We start from the raw sequence: 23020 nt of genomic DNA, 5'->3' as shown, positions 1-23020 counted from the left end.
CAGGCAAGGTAGGTTAAGTGTCTTGCCCAAGGACACAACAGCTGCATATATATATAGGTTATGAAATGTATATATATAATGTGGATAGATAGACAGATCCTTTATTAATCCCAAGAGGAAATTCACATACTCCAGCAGCAGCATAATGTTTATATAAAAAAAAAAAAAAACAGTACAGTAGACCCCCGCGATGTCGCTGTTCAAGGTTCGCAGACTCAGTCGTTCGCGGATGTTTTCTTACAACCTAACTATTAATTGTTAGCTGAAAGCACAAATATCCTTCGTAATTTTTTATGGCTTTTTTAGTGGCAATAATGTGCTGTAGAGAGAATAGGAAGCAACCGCTGAGGGAAACGCGGATTGGGATGGTGAAAGTAGGCAGTCCAAGAGCGTTATTCATTTCTCCTTGCTGATGATTGACTGCTGCCATGTGACACATTTCCTGGTGAGTGGGTTTACCACCACGGTTTAAGATGGTGAAAATAGCCAATCCAAAAGCGTTATTCATTTCTCCTTGCTGATGATTGACTGCTGCTTTGTGACGCGTCACCAGCTCAGTGTCCTCGTGTTTTCCATTTTGTTACTGTTTTGTTATTTTTAAATAAACATGATGTTGTTGATTCACTCTGCACCTTCTAAAGCTTCAGGAACTGAGACTAAGCACCAGAAGAAGTTTAAAACATTCCAGGAGAAGGCTGAACTACTGGATTTGCTCCGGGAACTAAAAAGTTATGCTGCAGTAGTGTGCCACTATGGCATTAATGAAAGCACCGTATGCTACATAAAGAAGAACGAAGCAGCAATATCTGTAAGTTTCTGTGATAGTGCCAAAAAAATAACCACCGTAAAGAATAAAAATATCATCAGGATGGAATCTGCCTTGGCACTATGGATCACTGGCTGCAGGAAAAACATCCCCTTGGACAGTAACATCATCCTTGAGAAAGCACGAATATTGTACCAGCAGTTCGCTACAGGAGACAATGACAACTTCCTATCACTATGTTCCTAAAAACCTATAAAGAAAAGCCAGCACGAAACCCCACCACCAGAAGAAGACCCGTACAAAGATTTGAGTTCTCTTGGAGCACCTGAAGAAGAGTGGATTCTTTATGATTGACAGGAGCCTGCTCTGTGTGTGTGTGTGTGTGTATATATATATATATATATATATATATATATGTGTGTGTGTGTGTATGTATATGTATATACTAGCAAAATACCCGCGCTTCTTAAAATTTTAATTAAGAAGAAAATTAAACCTTTTTAAACTGAGGGAAAATATACCAATAATTATTTGTTAAGTATCTTTTTGTATACCAAATTGTGAGTTCGGCCCTCCAGTTGTAATATGACCAAGCTGTGCGCTGAGCTTACTCTTGAGCATGCAACGTACAGTTGGCCATGTGAACAGTAATCTTGTTTCAAATCTCACAGCTTGGATTGCTGCTGTCAGTTTGAGTTTCATGGTTTGTTTCAATTACAACAGTATTTGCAGGACTTGTGTTGAAGAGACATTCAGCATCTGTCAAGCGTTGTAAGTATACAACCGATTTCATCGATAACTTCACATCCAGCGTTTAAGAGTTTAAACATTCATAAACATCAAAGTGTCCACTACTGAAATCGTCACCTGTGAATCTAAGATATTTAAGAGGCATTGGCGGTTGTCGAAAGGTGTAAAATATTTGGCCATTTCGGTACACTTGAAAGCGACAACTGAACAATTCAGCCAACAGTGGCGTCATACCGTCGAAATAAGTACGTACATCGGTTTCGGCTAGCGCAGGGAAGCCGCCTACCAAATTTCGTGAAGATGGGGCCATAAATAAGAAAGTTCAACATGGCAGACGTTGTCGACCGTTATGACCGTTACTTTTGTAAGTAAGCTGTAAGGAATAAGCCAGCCAAATTTGAGCCTTCTACCTACACGGGAAGTTGGAGAATTAGTGGTGAGTCAATGAGTCAGTCAGTCAGTGAGTGAGTCATTGAGGGCTTTGCCTTTTATTAGTATAGATACACATATTATATATATATATATATATATATATATATATATATATATATATATATATATATACACACACACATTATATATATTATATATATATATACAGTATATGTATGTGTGTATGTATGTATATGTGTGTATGTATATATATGTATGTATGTATGTGTGTGTGTGTGTGTATATATATATATATATATATATATATATATATATATATATATATAATATTGTGACAGATAGGGGGCGCTATTGCTCCCTTGAACCCCTGTCCATGACTCCAGACACCAGGAAAAAGTCCAAATGTAGACTTTATTTAAATGCCACAGTGCACAAAGCACCCTCTTCTCCACTATACTCGTATACAAATCAATAAACACTAATAAACAATCCTCCACACTCCCAGACGCGTTGCCACCCTTCCACCCAGCTCAGCTCCCACAACCTTTTTATTCTCCCTGACCCGGAAGTGTTCCCAATCCCCAGTCCATGTGATTCTTTATCACTTCCGGGTCAGGTACAAGTCTTTTTCTTCACCCTGGAAGTATGTCACTTCTGTTGTCGCTCTTCCTATGACGCACCTCCGGATTATAGGGCACATATGACTCTTTGCTCCCCCCTGCAGCTCCCTCTTGTGGCCCCTGTGGTATCCAGCAGGGCTGTGGATGAAAACTACATTGTCCATGATGCCCTGCTGGTCTTCGGGGCACCTCCATACTGCAGGGTGGGCTCCATCTGGCGGCCTGGGGGCATTGGCTGGGATGACAAGCTGGCCAAAGACCACAGTACTCTTCCCCAGCGAAAAACCATGGTTTTGCGCGTCCTGTCCCGTTAGGGACATCTTCCCCCAAGGAGATCCAAAGGTCGGGCCCCGATGATCCTGCTGACACTCCCGTGCAAACCTAGGAGGAACAATATAACAATGACTGTTTTGATCCCTTTCCCTCCTAGGACAACCTCTCAATTCGTGGCCCGGCCTGCAGCATTCATAGCACAGCCACGGCCCCTTTGGTAGTCTCTCTCTGCAGGACTTGAAGCACCTGGGTACTTCTGGCTCCACCCTTTTCTCTGCTGAGGAGGATTCATTTGCCGCCCTCTTGTTTTTTGGCCCTTTTCCACTTTGTCAGGAGACCTCTGTTGTATTTTAGAGATCTCCTGTGTAATCTGGGGTTTATCTACAGTTTGTGTCTCTCTATTAAATGAAGAGAGCCCATTTACTGTCTGAACCCCTTTTGTTTTACAAATGACCGGTGGCGGCGTCTTTAGGGCCGCCTCGCTCCGGGAGTCAGCACTGTCCAGCTGCCCCCGGATTGATCGGCCCTTCCCCTGACCACTCGGTCAATGAACCGGCCTCTCTTGTAGGGTACACATTTATCTGGCACCCGCTATTGATTAAACACGGGCCCTTTTCACTCTGTGTCCCTATTTCTTTATATACGGTACGGGTCTCGCTTACCTGAACCACCGCATTTGTCATTACGGGAGGCTCCCCACCAAATCGCCGCATGTAGTTCCTCACCTTCTCTAACGGCGTTTTGGCTGCTGCTCCCAACTCCCCAATGATCCTCTCAATGTTCGACAGGATCTGCAAGAAACTTTGTACGGGCTCGATCAGCTTTTCGAGTTCTCGCAAGTCAACAATATTATTTACTTCGGTCGGCGGTAGACTTACTTCCTCGTTTGTCTTACCTGTGAACAGATTTTAATGTTAGAATTGGAATTTTCAGGAGTTTCCTCCTGCAGCTGAAACCAAGATTCATATGTGAATGGTGTTGCTAGATTAGAAATAATTACAGATTTTTCTTAGAGATGCACTGTTCAATTTTTTATGGTATATACTGATCCAAGACATATTTTACAGACAATGTCAAGGCTTGGTACTATAATGCAAGTGTCATGGGTGAGATAAATAAAGCTTCTCTAAATTGTAGTTCAGTTTTAGTATTATGTAGTTGTTAAAACTTTGCATAGTAATAATATAACAAACTATAAACAATGTTTTTTCCATCCTTCCTTGCCTGCATTCATGGTCACAGGGCACCAGAGGTAATCCAGCAGCATCAGAAACAAAGCACATTAACAAAACACCTACATTAAGTTGGTGCCAGATTAATTGTTCATTTTGTTTATGCAATTACACAGATACGACTACTTATTATTTGAAATAGTTAGTTACATTATTTTGTAATTTAAATTATTTGAACCTGTTTCCTACTATAAGGTTGAGAAGTTCACTATCCTGAATTTCTGGTTGCTTTTCTATTTTCTGGTGACAAGCTGACTGGACAGACATTTTTTTGTATGCTTGTGAGCAAAAGAAAGAGAGACCTCACACCACAACAAAGTGATAGAAACACTGGTAGCATATGTGAAATTCTAAAATAATCTGAGTATGTTGTGCATATTCAGTATGTTTGATCATTTGTAGTATACAGTATGTTAAAACACAGATTGAGTTTCTTGTGGTAAATTATAATGTGTGCTGTGCTAGTATTCCAAGATCATACAAATTGCTACTTAATGAAATTCGGCGTGAAAAAGTGTAGACTTCTTTATGCTATGGCTATTTAAATAAAATCTTCTGTAGTGCAATAAGCGAGTTCTGACATAGAAAGTAAACATTAAACATTCCAGTTATATGGTTAGAAATACTAATTAAAAAAAAAAAAAGGTTTTGTTTTATATACTGCACCAAGTTCTTTGAGAGCCTTAGTATAATTTCTGGAGAGATAAAACATCTGCAAATTTGCACTTACCCTTTAATCAAATGATTGTTTATAACTTTTATTAAACTCCTAGTAGAATTCACTTCTTATTTACAACTCACCGCTCTTAGTGAACTCATTCCAAAAAATGTTTCATTAGCAAAATTTTATTTTGAGTAGTTGAGCCACTTATTTAGCTCTTTTGTTAATGGTTTGTAAAAGTGAAGAAACTCTGAAGACTAGATGCAGAGTAGAAATCAGTTAATTGTCACACCTGTTCTGTTGAAATAATTTTGATATAATTATGCATGATTATCAAATACACATGCTATACGTTTATATCAAAACACAAAAATATGCTGCTCCCTTTCTTGTAAATTATTAAACAAATGAAAAATAGATCCTTTCCAGCAAACAATATCTTATAAACAGGTTTTTGGATCAGTGTAAAAATACATATTTCAAGAAAAACTAAGCTAGAAGAAAACAGAGGAAAACAAAAAAAAGCAACTCCCCAAATACGGGCTCATTCCCCCTGTCAAAACAGTGTTGCACTATAATACATTTTATTCTGAATGTGATTATGCACACAGTTACAGGAGGTATATATGTTATGCATTTAAATGTTAAACAAGAAGGTCACTTGATAGCATAAAATTAGAGTTTGTAGCTGCTGTGACACGCACTGAATACCCTCTTTATTTGAAGCTTGTATGTTTGTCTCACAATACAGTATGTCTCTATATATACTCTTTTCTGCAGCACTGACTTGTCTTAAAACATGGAGGAACTAATCTTTCACCAACTCAATGGTATACAAACACCCTGCTTGATGATTTGAAGGTTTCAAGTTTTGATTCATCAGTCCATAAGACTTTCTTCCAGTATGTAGTAGTCCATAGCTGGTACTTCAGGGCCCTAGTTTGCCCTTTTAAGGAATGGCTTTCTAACTGCCACTGACCCTGTCCAACCTGCAGCACAAAGTCCCCTCCTTATACACGCCTATCATGCAAGCTGGTGACACGCAGAAGTTTGTCTTCTGATAGGGTTCTGACTTTCGGCCTGCTAGATCTCTTCCTCTCAGAGATTCATCCAGTTTCCATTTGCCTTTGTCTTGTGTATGACACCATACTCAATGACACTTTGATTTTTTTTTTTTTTTTGCACTTCATTAATTGCTGTTTCCTTTGCCATTATCACTGGATTTACAACTTTATAAAGTGTAATATTGTCTAAGTAGTACTTCAGAGTTCCAACTCTAAGACAGACAAAGGGTTTTTAAATAATCAAAAGAAGTTTGGACACCTGTGCAAATTGTTTGCTTCAATTTCTGCCGACTTGCAGACCAACCACAAGCCATACCTGGTAGGTAACCACCCATACAATCAGATTGTGATTCAGACTACAAATGCCATGAATGTAATTACCCCAATCTACATGCTGTCAAATAAACGAACTATACGTCGTGGCGCAGCGTAAAGAGGCTTCGCCTCTAATACTGACGTCCGAGGTTTGATCCCCAAGAGGGGGTGCAGTGAGTCTGTACGCCTGATGAGCCCAGAATTAGAGTGAAACACGTGTCACATACTCTTTGCATTCTTTGACAGTAAACTACAGTAATCCCTCCTCGATCGCGGGGGTTGCGTTCCAGACCCCCCCGCGATAGGTGAAAATCCGCGAAGTAGAAACCATATGTTTCTATGGTTATTTTTATATATTTTAAGCCCTTATAAACTCTCCCACACTGTTTATAAATATTCCCCGCAGAGTTATACAGCATAATCCCTTTGTATTCTCTTAGATATTAGGTAAGATTCATTGAAATTATGTATATAAACACACTGTTTATATACAGTAAAACCAAAATATTATTTTAAAGATATTGAGTGTCTCCGATATCACATGTTACAGCCATTACGATAGACATGCCACCAGCAATAAATACGTACAATGCAACAAAAATAGTATACAGTAAATGTGTGTGTACAGTGACACTAAACGTACGTACATGTACTAAGTACTGTAAGTAGAAAATTAATTATGGTTACTCACCAACAATGACACGATGACTTGTCCGATAACAATGAGTTTTATTTTATTGCACAACAAAGGTGAGCGTTACAGCCCTTAAAGGAGCCACTTCAGGCGATTGTGTAGCACTGCCGTTGTTCTTCTTCTGGCAGTCTTCAATCCAAATCCCTAAAGCAGATTCCATCCAGACTACTGCCTTATTACATCCTCTTACAACCTGTTTTGCACCCTGGTTAAAAGGACACTGCGGCCGTAGATCTTATATTCCTTTCCCACTTTTTAAATAAAAAGAATCGTAGCCTTCAACAAATCCAAAACGTTTACCTTTTCGGCAATTGTTAACATCTTCCGTTTGCGCAGGCATGGCCCTGAAGCAGTAGCAGATCGTTTTGGAGCCATAATGAAGGGCTTGACTATGCACAAAGATAAACACAAAAGAGCACAACTCTTTACACAGTGAAACACGTTGATGCTGAATGAGCGAGACGAGACTTCCTGGTTAACACTGCATTCAGCAAGCAGGAACTTAATTGCGTGCTCTGATTGGTTAGCTTCTCAGTCGTCCGCCAATAGCGTCCCTTGTATGAAATCAACTGGGCAAACCAACTGAGGAAGCATGTACAGGAAGTAAAAAGACACATTGTCCACAGAACCTGCGAAGCAGCGAAAAATCCGCGTTATATATTTAGTTAGGCTTTCATATAAAATCCGCGATAGAGCGAAACCGCGAAAGTCAAAGCGCGATATAGCGAGGGATTACTGTATTCAACATTCTATGATATATATATATATTTTGCATTTAATGTATTGTTTATACATTGTTTTTGGTATTGCAGTACCTATACTAGTCTGTGGGAGACATGCAAGTAATAATTTCATTTTGTTACAAATTAACAGTGCAGTCACTCACTGCAGCATATCAATGGTAAGACACACATTTCCAAACTTTCCTTAGGTCCGTCAAGCTCTTGTGTCCTTAACTTGGTTACCACAATGCCATATTCAATGATATATTGAGATTGTTCTGATTTGGGATGCATGCTAGAGTTTCCTAGAAACAGTAATCTTAAGACAAGCATGGGAGAGCTGAAATAGTTCTATTTATTAGGTTATTTTTTCTGTTTGCAGTCTTAAGGAATTACCCAGGTTTCCACTGTTTTGTTTAAGCATGTTAATGTTTAAAGCCATGTGTGTAAGCTGGCATGGGTTAGGATATAATGTACATGTAATACAGGGTGCTGCCTTTATTATTTTGCACTTAGAAAAGTTTTAATGTATATGTATATATGAAGCGAAGGGAATAGTTTATTTAATACAAGCAATTTTTAAATATTTGAAATAAATGTTATACATTTATTTTTTCAAATCTATATATATTTTTTTTTTTGTTGTTGATGTGCTTAAATACAGAATTCTCTCACTTAAAATTTTTATTTTATGCTTTTAGAGCTGATTGTCTGAGTCTTTTAAAATTATTTTCTAGTCTGTTTTGCCATGCTGTATTTTTTTTTTCCCACTACACTTTCACTGAGGGGCTTTTATCTTCTCCTTAATCCCACCATTTCTGTCAGGACATAATCTCTTTCTCAAATTTACATTTTAATTACAAGGCCTGCTGAACTCAGTAAAATCAATAATGTCAGCATTGGGCAGCCTAACTTTCAGCCAGCGGCTCTGCCTCTCTATTTCCTGCTATTGATTTATCTCTTTAACACCCTCAACTTTATTGCTTCAGACAAATAGGTGCCATTTTGGTCAATTTGAACAAAAAAGAAAGGATTTGAGGGTGTTTTACAATTCCTTCTAGAGGGGTTTTTTGATCACAAAATGAATTACTGTGATTTAGTGTTCCAGAATTTACAGAAGTTCTATATATTTATACATTAGGAAAGAGAGAGAGGGAGAGACACATAGATAAATGAAAGGGAAACTTGTTTTGACCCTGTATATGAAAATCATGCTACTGTTAGAGACACAGTGACTGATAGGAGGATTGTATTGCCCAGAGCTAAAGGAAAAAAATAATATAGTTTCTTGGAGATCATATTTATCATTCTATCAAAGCAAGGGAGCATATAGTTCCCTCCAAACATAATATGAAGCTGCTGCATTCCCTGTGTTTTAAAGACAATGGCTTATTACTCCATGCTGTCAAAATTGCTTGATTTTACATTTTAATATGAGTTTTTAATTTAGAAGGAAAGGAAATGTCTAAGTTGATTGGTTACATCGTAGCAATAACTTTTGCTTGATTTAGCTATGTTTTTGTCAGTTACATTGTTAAACTTACACAAATGTTTTGTAACTTTTATAATGCTAAATAGAACTATATGTAGAAGATATGGAATACATTGTTTAATTGTTTCTGCTATGTATTTTGTTTTTGGGGAAAATGCCTTTTTTTCCTTCTTGCCGAAGAAAGTAGACCATTAAATGGTTTGAGTGTTGGCGTCCATCAGGGTCTGTGAGCTATGTTTAACATCACTGTTTTTCAGCTTTTAGCCCCTGAAAGAGCCTGATTGGGAGAAGGGCTTCAATGCTCCAAGTCTTAAATTCCCCAAAGTTAATTAGTCATGACTAGCTTTCTAACACTTGTTTTAGTTTTAGTTGTAGCCTGTCCAACAATGGAAAGCTAATATTTGAATAATTACATTGAAGACTGTAGAGCAGCGGTTAGCACTTCTGCCTTACAGTTCCAGTAAACTTGAATTCTACCTTTTTCCCTATTTCTGAGGAGTTTGCAGATTCTCCCCATGTCTGCATGGGTGTTACAGAATGTTGCTCAATTTCCTTGCTGTTTCCTAAAGACATAAATGGTTGATTAGTCACTTTGAGCTGTCACTGGATAACTTTAGTACATTGTGTGTGTGTGTATATAAATGTGCCTTGCAGTGATCCAGCACTTGCATCAGAACTGGTAAGATATTTTATCATTCTGACTGAATTATTTTTTAGGTAATGAATAGGTGAAAATTTACATTGCAGTAAATTTTTCAAATGCAAAAAATATGGAAATTAATAATCAAATAATTTCTACACACTAAAAGAGAATCATCTTTAACATATTTTAAAAACCTAACAACTTGCAAACTAAATTAAAGGATCCAACTTTAGTATTCTGATATTAATTTAAATGTAAAGTAAATTGGGAGACCATGCTGTCTTGAAGCTTCAGTTCACTTAATATAAAATTTAACTGCACTCTTTAAATTCTTTACTGCATCATGCTAATTTTTGCATTAAGTTGAGCGAGTTGGGGACAAAAGGAAAAAAGCATTCTAAAGCAAATGCTAGTGCAGCTTATATCTTGTGTCTTATTCAGTTGCAGTACACAATTTAGGATTTCTGTTTTTATAATTGTTTAATTAAATTTTTCTTGTGACTTTTGTGGCCGGCATGGTGGCGCAGTGGGTAGCGCTGCTGCCTCGCAGTTAGGAGACCCAGGTTCGCTTCCTGGGTCCTCCCTACGTGGAGTTTGCATGTTCTCCCTGTGTCTGCATGGGTTTCCTCCCACAGTCCAAAGACCTGCAGGTTAGGTGCATTGGCGATTCTAAATTGTCCCTAGTGCTTGCTTATTGTGTGTGTGTGTGTGTGTGTGTGTGTGTGTGTGCGTGTGCGTGTGCGTGTGCGTTTGCCCTGCAGTGGGCTGGCACCCTGCCCGGGGTTTGTTTCTTGCCTTGTGCCCTGTGTTGGCTGGGATTGGCTCCAGCAGAACCAGAATATGCTGAGGTAAATAGACCAGACTGCTTTATCTTTACAAACAACCTGTCAGAAATTCTACGTAATCTACAGAATTTCTGTCTTTTCCAAGCCTTTTGAGTCGACACTGTGGTACCTTCAAAGTTGTCCATGACTGAAGACCAAGTGAAAAAGGTACCCAGAGGAAAAGCTACAGTAGCAGATGTAGTCAGTCCTCGAGTTCTTAAGAATTGTGCTGACCAACTTCATGGTATCCTCTGTCACCAGTTCAATCTGTCCCTAATGCTCCAGAAATTACCACTGCTGTGGAAAACATCCTGCTTTGTTCCTGTTGTAACAAAGGTAGACACTTCTTCACCCAATGACTACAGACCAGTGGCATTTACATCTCATGTCATGAAGACCTTTGAGAGGCTTGTCTTGGACTATATTTGTCCTCTTGTGGTAGACCACCTAGGCCCATTGCATTTTGCCTATTGGACAAAGTTTGGAGCTTATGGTGGTCTGGATAATGGACGATCTGTCGGGCACTCCGCAGACTGCGAGTCTCAAAGACCATGTCTCTGATATGGATGTGAGTAACACTGGAGCATCAAAAAGGACAGTCCTGACTCAATTTCTCTTCACTCTGTACACCTCAGACTATAAGTACTACACCAGATCATGCCACTTGCAAAATATGTGAGACTAGCCAACCCGCGGCGTACCATACACCGCATAATCAGGCCGGTTTTTTATTGAATTTTAAGCACAGGGAAAAAATTAACATTTTAAACACCGGTAATGTAATAAATCAGCAAGAAAAGCAACATTGTAACAATGCACGGAACGAACCAACACACAATCGTCCGTGACTGAAAACCGGCGGATCGTCCTCGCGCCTTCTGCTGCCAGGCGGAGGGATGGGGTTCGCGGCACAGAGAGTGGAGCGGGAGGAGAAGGGCGTCCATTCAGCTCCGTCCGTCATGCTAGTCTGCTGATTTCTCGTTCAGTATGTACTGCCGGTCGCGTGCCCACCTCCAACTTGTCACTTGTGTGCGTCGTCTTTACACAGTCCAGATGCACATGTGACTGGCGTGACTTTTCATTGCTCTGTGCGGTTTTGGCCGCTTTTCTATATATAATCCACCAAGACACCTGACCACGGTAGTAGCGAGGTGGGAGGGGGGTGCGTAGAAAGTGCAGGAGCATCTAAGGGCTCATTTATACTTCACGCGACGCGACGCATGCTGCAGCGGACGCTCCTGCTACATAGCGTTGAAGTGTTTATACTTGCGCGTACTTTACGTAAATCTGGAGAGTCCACCAGGTGGCAGTGTGAGATATTATCCGGTGAGGACATGTTTGGCTTCTCTGTGTTGTGAATTGCCTAAATCGCCTATTAAATTCCGATAACACCTTACCGCAATATCTGTGAAAAGGATGTTTATTGATTAAATCCATCAATCCAGGGATGTGTCCATTCCAACAAGCATTGGGCACGACTGAGAAACAATCCCTGGACGAGGTCTCCGCTCATCGCAAGGTGAATACAAGCACACATACACTAGCGTCATTTTAGCGGCATCAAATCCCCAAATCTGCTTATCTTTGGAAGGAAACCGGAGCACAGTGTGGAATACAAGCAGGAAATACCAGCAACGTAACTCCCTGCGAGACAGCAGTGCTACTGCTCGCCACCATGTCACCCCATGTGTGTAATTATTAACAGTATTCATTATTTAAACGAAATTATATGTAAATGTAACATACACACTTTAATGCATTTCATCATGAAAGTGATATCAAGTATGAATCTAAAGATTCTAAATGTGCAGAGAGTTGGAATATCAGACATTTAATGTGTTCTGTGTGGTGATCTTTTGCTGCTTGCCGCAGCTGTCAGGTCCAAGAAGCTTGTAGCGATTAAAAACTGGGATGACGTTTACGACCGTCTGCTTTAATGATAAAGTAAATTACGAGGTTAAAGTGGACAATTCGAGATTAAAGCCGAAATTTCCACTTTAAATCACAAAATATACGTTTTCACCGTGTCCTTTATTTTTCTCAGTGGTTCAAATATAACGCTATACATTGTGTTGCTGTTGCAAAAATAAAAAAATTTAAAAAGACGACACAAAAGATGGTATGTGAGACTTTTAAAATGTATCGTGTCATTACGATCGGGAATATGCAACGCTTGAATATAAAAGCACCACGAATGCATCTGTATGTCGGCATTTTGCTTCAACACTTTGAACCATTCATCAAACAGCAAAGCGCGCATCCATCCCGAAGGATCTCCATAGAGGCTTGCTGTCACATGTAGATAGTAAACAGAGACTCTGGCGTCGCGTTCCGACTTTTAGCACACTGCGCCCCGACTTTTGCTGGTACTGCAACTCGCGCCGCAGCGTCGCGTTAATTTCTGAGGACCTGCTCAGAGGGCGCGTGAAATGAGCGCTGGGAGCAGCGTGGCAGCCATGATCTTGGGGCGCGCACGCGTTCTGAGCGTGAAGTATAAATGAGCCCTAAGAAGACGCACGTTTGTCGCGACGCAACCAGTGGGAGCGTCAGGACCGATCCGGGGTAGACGGCCGCCTTTGTGCGAATGTGGTTTCGCCGCCCAATGTACCTATTTTCTATTATGATATGACAGATATTACTATTACATGTACTACTTCAAACAGGATTATGACGGTGTTAGGGTTAGAGTCGGGATGTATAAATAAAATTTAATTTCAAGCGATTAATTTCAAATCAAACCAGCCTAGATTAGAAAGCGGTTTATTTAATCGTTCTAGCGACAGGCAGCTCTGCACACAGTGACAGTCAATTCAGAGATCGCCGCAGCTCCGCTGTCTTTGCCGCTTCTCTTGACTCGCAATCCCGTTGAGGAGCGTCGCGTCTCACATGAAATCTATCGCCGCGCGCAACTATGAAATATGCAAGTTGAGCGTTGACTAAGGGACTACACACATTTAGAGGCGTGCGTAAACACATGGTAAGCAATGGAACCGTTCAGACAGAGCGTCGCGATGAGCGGCGACCATCAAAGGCTTTGCGCCGCTCGCGCGAGCAAATCGCTATGTATGTGGAGTCCCTAATAGGCATCAACGCATCGACTACAATACGCACTTTGTCAAACTTTGCTCACTGCAAGCGCGCCGCTGCTATAGTCGTCGGCGCGCTCAGACTTTAAAATTCAAAGGCGGACAGCCGCCCGGTCGCAGCGTCGCCGGCTGCTGCGTCTCCTCAACGGCCGCCTTTGAGTTTGGCCGCACGTCGCGGGGCGTTTTGCCCGTCGCCAGGATCGGCCCTGGGGCGTATGAGTTGCACTTAGTGGGAATTCCACGGTTTGCAGCCGAATGGGGCTCAACGGCTTACCCGCCGGGTAGACACACGGTCAATGTCATGCATAATTATTTATTGAATGCTAAACACTTCTGGAAAGACACCGTTGTCTAAAAGGGAGGGTTTGAGGATACAACAGAAAGTGAATGAAAAGATGGAACTGTAGACTTTTCATTGCTCTGTGCGGTTTCGGCTGCCTTTCTATATATAATCCACCAAGACACCTGACCACGGTAGTACAAGGTGGGAGGGGTGTGTGAACAAAGTGCAGGAGCATCTAAGAAGGCGCATGTTTGTCGCGGATCGAATTGCTGTATGTAGCGTGTAAAACAGTTTGCCATGGAGCACGTGGTGGGCGTCGTAACGAAAACTTAGTTTTAAAGACTGCTTACTTCATTGTGTTTTAACCTCAGTTGTAAAGGATTGTTTTAAGGATCCCATGGGATACCCCTCGCAAACCGTTTGACACGCTGCACCATAGAGTCTGGACGTATTCATGTAATCAGCGTATTGTTGAGCAGACTGTATAACAATGCCTCTGTGACTAAGAACAACGGACACCACGTCACGAAGTTATCCCAATGTTGGCAAACAAAGCTAAGAGCCATGTCACGAAGTTTGAGAGCAACAGTTTCGTCAATGACATTTCTTCAAAAAAAACCCGACTGACAGAAACAATTACCTGAAGCAGGAATTTCCATAACATTGAAAGAATTGTTGTTTCCATGAAATACATTTGAAGCGGCAGCCATGGAGGGCAAAAGAATAGTCAACGTGGCTCACAGCTGAGTTTGGACCGGAGCACAGACCAATGCGAGTGAGTATGTGTTTGATGAGCTGTTTGATTTGGCGGGCAGTGGTCTGAGGTGCGTTCCTGAGCACGTGGGAGGAGGGGTAGAGTTTCTGGGCGGGGCTTCGTTGTTCCTTTCGCATGGTTTTCATGGTGTCGAAACCAAAAAGAATAATGAAAAGTCAGCGTGGCTTAGGCGTGCATGTGGACTCCTAGCAAAGACGAAAGAGGCTAACTGGGTGGTCGGTGAGTTTTTGCGTCCGGGCACATGGGCAGGCAGTGTGAATGCCTAGAGAGCGAGGGGCGGGCGGTGAAAAGGAGTGTTGGTGGGTAGGAAAACGTCTTCCGTGTTCCTGCAGGAGCATCTAAGAAGACGCATGTTTGTCGCGGATGCGAATCTGTATGTAGTGTGTAAAACAGTTTGCTATTGTGCAAGCGGTCATGCGTTGTAACCGAAAAATCGGTTTTTAAAGACTGCTTACTTCATTGTGTTTTAACCTCAGTTGTAAAGGATTGTTTTAAAGATCCCATGAGATACCCCTCACCTGCTGCATATGGCGATTCACCTCCGCGAGAAACTCGCCTCTATGAACAGTCAACGTAGCTCGGAGGTGCATGACATTAACCTGCCCTGCACCGCATGTGGCCTCCTTGACAGACGAATATAAATGACGCCACTTTTTCTGTGTCCTCACGTCCGACTTGGTGGGCGTGGCCCTGCGAGTTGTCGCCGTATCCAATGGAGTTGGTGGGCGTGGCTCCTTCCTTCGTGCGCCATAGGTGTCTCACTTGTCGGCTTAGTGAATCCACGCCCCTTCCGGCGTGCTTTTCATGGTTGTCTTGCCTTAGTGAATTATATATATAGATAGTTCTGCACTTATGGAGTCGTATTGATAAAGGGGACGGAACTTAATATAGGAGTCAGGGTGGAGAACTTTGTTTCTTGGTGCAGACAGAATTGTCTGCATCTTAACATCAGCAAAACCAAAGGACTGGTTATTGACTTTCACTGCACCAAAAGTCCTCTATATCTGGTCACTATTCAGGGAGTGGGTGTAGAGGTGGTACTTGGGATCAATGTCAGGGTGAACTGGTCTCGTAACTCAGAGGAACTATATAAAAAGGGCAGAGCAGGCTCTTTTTCTTAGGAGATTTCTTTCTTTTTTTTTTATTTTAATGTGGGAAGTGACTTCCTTCACATCTTGTATAATTCTGTGATGGCTAATGCAATTTTCTACACTGTGGTGTATTTGGCCAGTAACATCGCTTCAGGAGAGGTCACTGTATCAACAGGCTAATTAAAAAGGCAGGCTTAATTGTTGGATGCACTCTGGACCCACTGAAAGTAGTAGCGAAGAATCAAATTAAACAAAACAAAGTATCATTAGAGGCACATCCTGACACACTCTCTGACACACTAACACTGAGGACTTTCAGCAGAATTGTGTCAAGAGACACTACTGGGGCTCCTCTATACTAACAGCAGTATGCCTGTGTAATGCCTTATTGTGACTGCCTAGTTAGAAGTTTTTAGTTCTTTTAAGTTGACTTTACCTTGACTTTTGGAGTCCTATCCCAACTAGGTTTGATTTCAACGTTCTACCATACATTTACTGTGCTTTCCATTACCTTATCGTGGCTCACCACATATTTCTATGTTCATCCTTTCAGTTGGGTTTCTTTAAAAATATTCACCCTTTTCTACCATGTTTTTCATTTGTTAATTTTGCTGTCCTCATTCATTTTGAGTGTGTATCTATCCATGTAATCTTTTATCATCTTTAATTCACCATCATTCCTCATTTTCCTTACATTTTATTCCTTGAACATCTAAAATATCCTAGTCATCTGTATCACTTTCTTATATTTCACTGTTTTGTAAATCACCATAATACTTTTTTATAGTGCTCAGTGATTTCATACTTATTGTAGTCAATTCATTTGTTTTCCTTATCCCTCTCCATTGCCATATCTTTGGTTTGTCTTTTGGTTACCTCATTTTCTTTGTCATTTTTCCCCTTTGCTCCTGGGTTTCATAAAGCTGCCACAGCATATGTGCCATTGTTTGTTTGTTTTTTTTTTTTGTTTTTTTAAATAAGACTATGACAAAGAATGTGAACTGTATTACAAGAGCATGAATTACCTAAGTAAAAAGACCCTAGTATTTGGGCTACAGCAGTACTTGTCACATGGTGTTGTACATATGTTTGGAGCATCAGTCAAACCGTAGAAAGGTCAGTTCATAGGGATTTTAGAGTAATATAGTTCATAATTCAGAACTTATAGAGTCAAATGATCAAGACTATAGAGATAAGGAATATGATGGAAGTTGGATTTATGATGAAGTATCTCTCATGGATGTAAGCAGCCAATGATGATGCTCAGCCTGTTACAGAGGATACAGAACTACACACTGAAGATACAGCATTTCACATGGAAAATGGGCAGCATAAATTAAAGATGGGGAAAACTGTGACGATAACAAATGCTGGATAACAGCCACTCTTGTTAAATTCAACTACAACTCTGCAGTGGATCAGCTGTTTGAGAATGCATGACACTAATTCAGAATTGGTCAGGTATTGTGGAATGCACATAACATGCAGGCAGATGAGGCATTCAAGGTATGCAGTCTGGCTACTAGTATCAAATGTAGCGCCGTATAAATTGTACATGATGCAAACAAGATTGTGAGAGAATCCAAATTAGAAAAATGAAAGGCATCCTGTACAGTCACTTTTCTTCTTGTTTAGTTCCAGCAAAAAACTACCAGATTATTAGTAATCACGAGTAGGGGTATGTGATATTGGCAAAAAATTATATGTCAGTATTTTCTGGTACTTTGACAATAACAACAATTAGATGACGTTTTGCATTCTTTAAAAACATGTTTGTAAAAGTCTTATTGAGCTAGCTTGGTCTTGAGAATAGAATATTAATTGTAGCTTACTAATGAAATTAATGGAAACAACAATTAAGGAAAGCAGGTCTGTCTTAAAACTGAAGAAAATAACACAAAAACATTAAAATCACCAGTCAAAGTATTACTGAGGTCAAAAAGTTCAAGCATGAATAAAGCATTTCACTAAGGCCAACAAAACTATTATAATGAGAGCAATTTAAACGTACACTTGCCCTTAATATAAACAAGATATGAATCCATATAGAATAAAATACTAATCATAACTGGAAATACAGGGCATGGACATTACAGTGTGGATAAATAAACTGCTCTGCTGTAAGGTGAATTGTGTAGCATACAAGCAAGAACAAAAATCTAACATACTGTACCATAATGTAAAAATCCAAAGTTCTGTCAGACAGACATGCCCCACTTACAACTAATATCAAATAAGACCACGGACAGCAAAGCAATCAATCATGTAAAGGCTTTGAGCACACAAAGATCCAGGGCTCTCAGCGCATATAAATCATACAAGGACAAAACGTTATAAATTAAACGTTCGACGATTAAGCAAAGAAGAAAGCAGCATGGAGAAAAGAGACTCAAAAGCGTTGGAGAGAAAAAAGAGCAAAAATGAATAATCTAGGTGTAAATTCAGAAAATAAGGAAAGTAATTATCAGCCCGGAACAAGCTGAATTAAAAAAAAAAAAAAGCACGTCTAATTGGGCTCAGAATTAAAAGACAGAGAATAAAAGACAAAGTAGAATTTTATACAGACGTTCACAAACTTTGGCGCTATAAACATGCAGAGCAGGTTAGAGATTATGAAAGCAGTGGAATTCGAAAGGCTCAAAAAAAAAAAAAGCGTGATACACATGCGGAGAAAGTTAAAGAATATGAAAGTAGGAAACTTAGAAAGTATGAAAAAAAGAAAGTAAAGATCGCAGTAGCACAAACAAACAGAAATTATTACTTGATAAAGGGAAAATAATCACCATGGACCAGGTGTCATTGGGGGAAAAAAAAGCAGGACAAAGCGAGGTCAGAAATAAAAGACAAAGTAGAAAACAAAGTAAAACATCATAAAGAGGTTAAAAAAGAAGGGGGCCAAACACATGCAGAGCAGGTTAGAGATAATGAAAACTGGAATTCAAAAGACAAAAAAAAGCAGGCACGAAAGAAATGCAGAGCAAGATACAGAATATGAAAGCTGGAAAAAACGACAGTGTCAAAACAAAGAAAGTAAACGTCACATTAACACTAAAAAAAGGAAATTATTACTCCGAGAAATAACGAAAAAGCGAATAGAGATTGAATATATGGACATAAGTGATATGTCAGAAGTATGTAAATATTGTAAGGCTTTGAAGTTTAAGTCAGAGAATTTCAAAAACGTGATTTACCTCACATGCATTTATTGGTTACTTTGGAAAAAAAATGATTAACTGCTGATGATGTAGATCGTTTTGTCTGTGCTGAAATTCCAAATAGAGAAACCTATCCTAAATTATGGTACAAAGTCATTAAACACATGTCTCACTGACCTCATTTAAAAGATTCAACATATTGGGACTCGAAAGATTCCAAATATTGTTTTTACAGAAGTTCTGAAATAAAAGTGAAACTATTGAAATTGCAACAATTCAAAGAAAAAAATCTTAAAAGTCTGTATCTGGAAAACCAAACACAGGGGTTGGTGAGCAAAGCCCCCTAGTATATCATTAAAACAACAGTTAAGATATTATCATAAGACGATACATATCACACAGTCCTACTTGTGACTAGTGGGATCTCTGCATTCAAAGCAAGTGCAGACCTGCCATGCCAATCCCACCCACCTAACCCCAGTCTCCTAGCAGATGGCACTGTAATGCCAAATTAAATAAGTAGTAAACTCCGCTAAATAGTATGACATACGAGGTGTGGCAGAAAAGTAATGAAGACTGATTTTTTATTTACCAGTTTTTATTTTTTTCAAACATCAATGTTATCCCCTTCAAAGTAGTTCCCTTGGGCAGCTACACACCGATTGAGACGTTGTTCCCACTGTTGGTAGCGCTGGAAGTCTTCAACCGGTATGGTCTTCAGCATGTCCGTTACACTCTTTTGGATGTTTTCTAAAGTCCCGAAATGACGTCCTCTGAGGACATTTTTCAGTTTAGGAAATAGGAAAAAGTCACACGGACTGAGGTCAGGTGAATAAGGGGGCTGGGGAACCACAGGAATGCCTTTTGAGGTCAAAAATTCTGTTATGGAGAGGGCAGTTTTTCTGCACCATTTTGGCACAGACCTTTCGCATGTGCAAATGTTCAGTCAAAATTTGATGAACGGTAAATCTGTTCAAATTGAATTGTTCACTCAACATTCTTAATGTTAAATGACGGTCTGATCTCACAAGAGTGTTTACACGTTCGATGTTTTCATTAGTTTTCGAAGTTGAAGGCCTCCCTAAACGGTGTTCATCTTCAACGTGTTTTCTGCCTTCCAAAAATGATTTGTGCCAGCGAAAAACTTGAGCTCGGGATAAAGAATGTTCCCCATAGGCCTGTTTTAACTTTTCAAACGTCACACTTGCCATTTAATGGCACAACGTTGCTCCAAGTTCCGCTGTTCCATTTTGCGTGAAGCACAACCAAAAACGCAACTTCGCTAATAGCAGTCACAAAAATCACGTAGTTAACGGAAGGAGTTGAAACTCGCACTGAGCTATGGGAGGGTACTGATACACGTGCTGTATCAAGGACAACAGCGCAGTGTTGCCAGTCTCATTACTTTTCTGCCACATCTCGTATACTGTATTATTAAAATGTTTATAGCAAAGTCAACTTAATCATCATAATTCAATGTTTCCATTTTTTCATGATTTGCAATATATTATCCAGAAAGATAATTGTTTTTGCAGTATGTGATATTTTCTTTGTGCCTGGTGTTGCTAGCCTGTTTTCAGGCTGCTTGGGCACACCCTTGGACCCTAAAGTCTTCTCAGCATAATTTTGCTTATGTCTGTGTATGTGCAGCCAAAACTTTTAAGTTCTGGGTTGAATCTTTAACACCATTGACATTTTTATGCGGCCCAATGGTTGATTTGGTTTTTTTTTAATGACACAGTATAACATTAGAATCCCTGAAGCCTACAAAAAACTCATAATCCCAGCCCACCTTAAATCCCTTTGCACCTTTCCATCAGTGTCTTTTTTTTTTTTTTTTTTTTGGCATATGTGTCGATCAGCACAAGCAGCAAACAGACTGCCGTCCCATCCCCCCTACCAACGGAGGTCAACTCGGGCAAAAGGCTCTTCCAGCTCAAGCCTTGTTTATCTCAATGTGAGGTGCCTGGAGTTGTATAAGATAAATACTATATTTTTATTTGGAATTACATACATTTAATGTGTGTTCAGTGTCAACAACAATTTATGTAAGTGTAGGATGACATGAAATACAAAAAAATGCAAGAAATGTTGAACACATACCTAAACACAAACTTTTTTCATGTTTTAGTACTAATGACAAAATTTTGACATGAAGTGTATAATATGTGAAAACTGAAGTCCAAGTATCAAATAAACACGTTCACAAAAGGTACACATATAACAAAGAGTGTGCTTTTATTCAAGAATATAACTGAAGAAAAATAAATTGGGTTAGGGTACGATGCTCACACCGACCACCTTTGTGGTACAGCGGTAAGAATTGCTGACTCATAATCAAGAGGTTGCAGGTTCAATCCTGGCCCCTTCCGGGAATTAACATTTTGAGTAGTGAGCTGCTCTTATTGCTACTTTTAATGATTGTGACTATGATTTGAGTCTGTAACAGCCGGTGTAAACTTGTTGTACTTGTAAAAGTTAGCGTGTTTTTTTTTTTTTGTTTTATTTATTGAATTATTCTGTCGTTTGCGTTCATGCTCCCCTCGATCTAATACTGCTGTTTTCAAATAAAAATGTGCTAGGCTTCAGGGATGTGTGAACCTGTACATCTCACTATTTTGGAGTAGTCATCATAATTATCATGAATCACATTGATTGCTTAGGTACAATATGATTTACTGTAGCACTTTGAACAAAATTGAAATGTTATGAACATTCATTTGCATTTATGATTTCAGTGTTGAGTATTTCATGTTGAAGTTGAGATATCTTTAATACTGTTCTTGAACTGTTGTATTTTAAGATTTTTTTGGTGATTTCCATGTCATTATAAAAAGCCACTGCTCACACCATCAGATTGTGTTTTTTTTACCCATATGTCACATTGCTAATTGGCTACTGTTATTGACGTGTGTGTGTGTATTTCTTAAAAATGTGAAGGGTAAACCTAATGTTTTGAGTCTGATATATTACTTGTATTTCTCTTAAGACTAATAGTTTTATTTTTCAACTTAATCCTAATGAATACTAATATACTTGTTTATTGTAGTCACAAAGCTTTTCTTTGCCACACAGTTTTTTCCTTACTTCTGTATTCACTCATCTATAGATATATTGATGTCATTTTCACTGGCATAGTGCAGCTGACAGAAGTAGGCTTCCATGTTGGAGAATAGATGGAAGTCAAATGGGGCCAGGTCTGGAAAGTGGGGTGGGAGTGCATCTGTTTGAATCTACAATCTTACAGAGCAGCCTCTACAACCCATGCAGGATTTAGTGGTGGTTTAAAAAAAGATGGAGAAATGGTCAACCACTTTCCTCACCACTTTCCCTTTACTGACTGCTGTAAAAATTCAAGCAAATCCCTGTAATACTGACCAGTTATATGTGCTTTTTGAGGTATGTAATTAATAAGGACTACATTTTCCAAATCATAAAACTCAAAAAGAGTTCAGAAACCTCACAATAAGAAGAAAAGGATGCACAGCAGTGCTTCAGCCATTGGATTTGGGCATCATTCGCACCCTAAAAGCATATTATCACAAGGAAGTGCTGAGAAAAGTTCTCGTCAGCATAAATTGTAGGTAGGAGGAGATTAAAATTAACATGAAAGAAGCTATTGAAATGATTGCAAATGCATGGGCATTAAAGAAAGCACTATAGTAACAAATACAGAATCTCATTACAACAACATTTTTGTTACAACAAAATATTTTTTAGGTCCTTGGGAGTTCATTGTAATGGAATTGTACCTGTATTTAAAAAAAAATTGTGGGTTCAGAGAAATAAATCAATAAAATGTATAAATTATTTTTTGAAAACTCTTGATTCTTTGAAAGCACGTTTTGTCTTTCTGGTGAATTTGTTTGTATCAGAACTTGTATGTAAAATGTGATTTCTAACTTTTTTTTCCCCAAAAAAAGTTTTTAGTTGATACGTTGATGTCATTCACTTGTGACTTGCTTTTCAGGCCTTGAACCTTCTCAAAAAGTGGTAATGCAGACAGCTGCTCCTGACCCCCCACCACGACCAAAGAGGAGGGATAACAGTGAAGAGATGGATCCAACTTGTGCTGCAGCCACATTAAAGATCTTTAGGAACAAACTGCAATCTTCCCTTTCTTCAAGGTAATCCACAGGATTGGGAGAGGATTTGGTAAACTACTCTCTCAAGGCCACTGC

The 23020-nt window shown here is 39.5% G+C and overlaps 1 protein-coding gene across 2 annotated transcripts in view; it reads left to right on the top strand.

The window, feature by feature from the left end:
• The window catches only part of uvssa (UV-stimulated scaffold protein A), a 125225-nt gene that overhangs the window by 60189 nt on the left and 42016 nt on the right, over positions 1–23020 (top strand). For both annotated transcript variants that reach the window (XM_039751772.1, XM_039751773.1), the window contains one exon: positions 22810–22966. In XM_039751772.1, the coding sequence (XP_039607706.1) occupies positions 22810–22966 (157 nt within the window). The remainder of the gene's footprint in view (positions 1–22809; positions 22967–23020) is intronic.

The sequence above is a fragment of the Polypterus senegalus genome, chromosome 4, assembly GCF_016835505.1.
Source record: "Polypterus senegalus isolate Bchr_013 chromosome 4, ASM1683550v1, whole genome shotgun sequence".
NCBI lineage: Eukaryota > Metazoa > Chordata > Cladistia > Polypteriformes > Polypteridae > Polypterus > Polypterus senegalus.
Note: the sequence above shows the minus strand (reverse complement) of the source record. Positions and strands in the feature narration are given on the sequence as shown.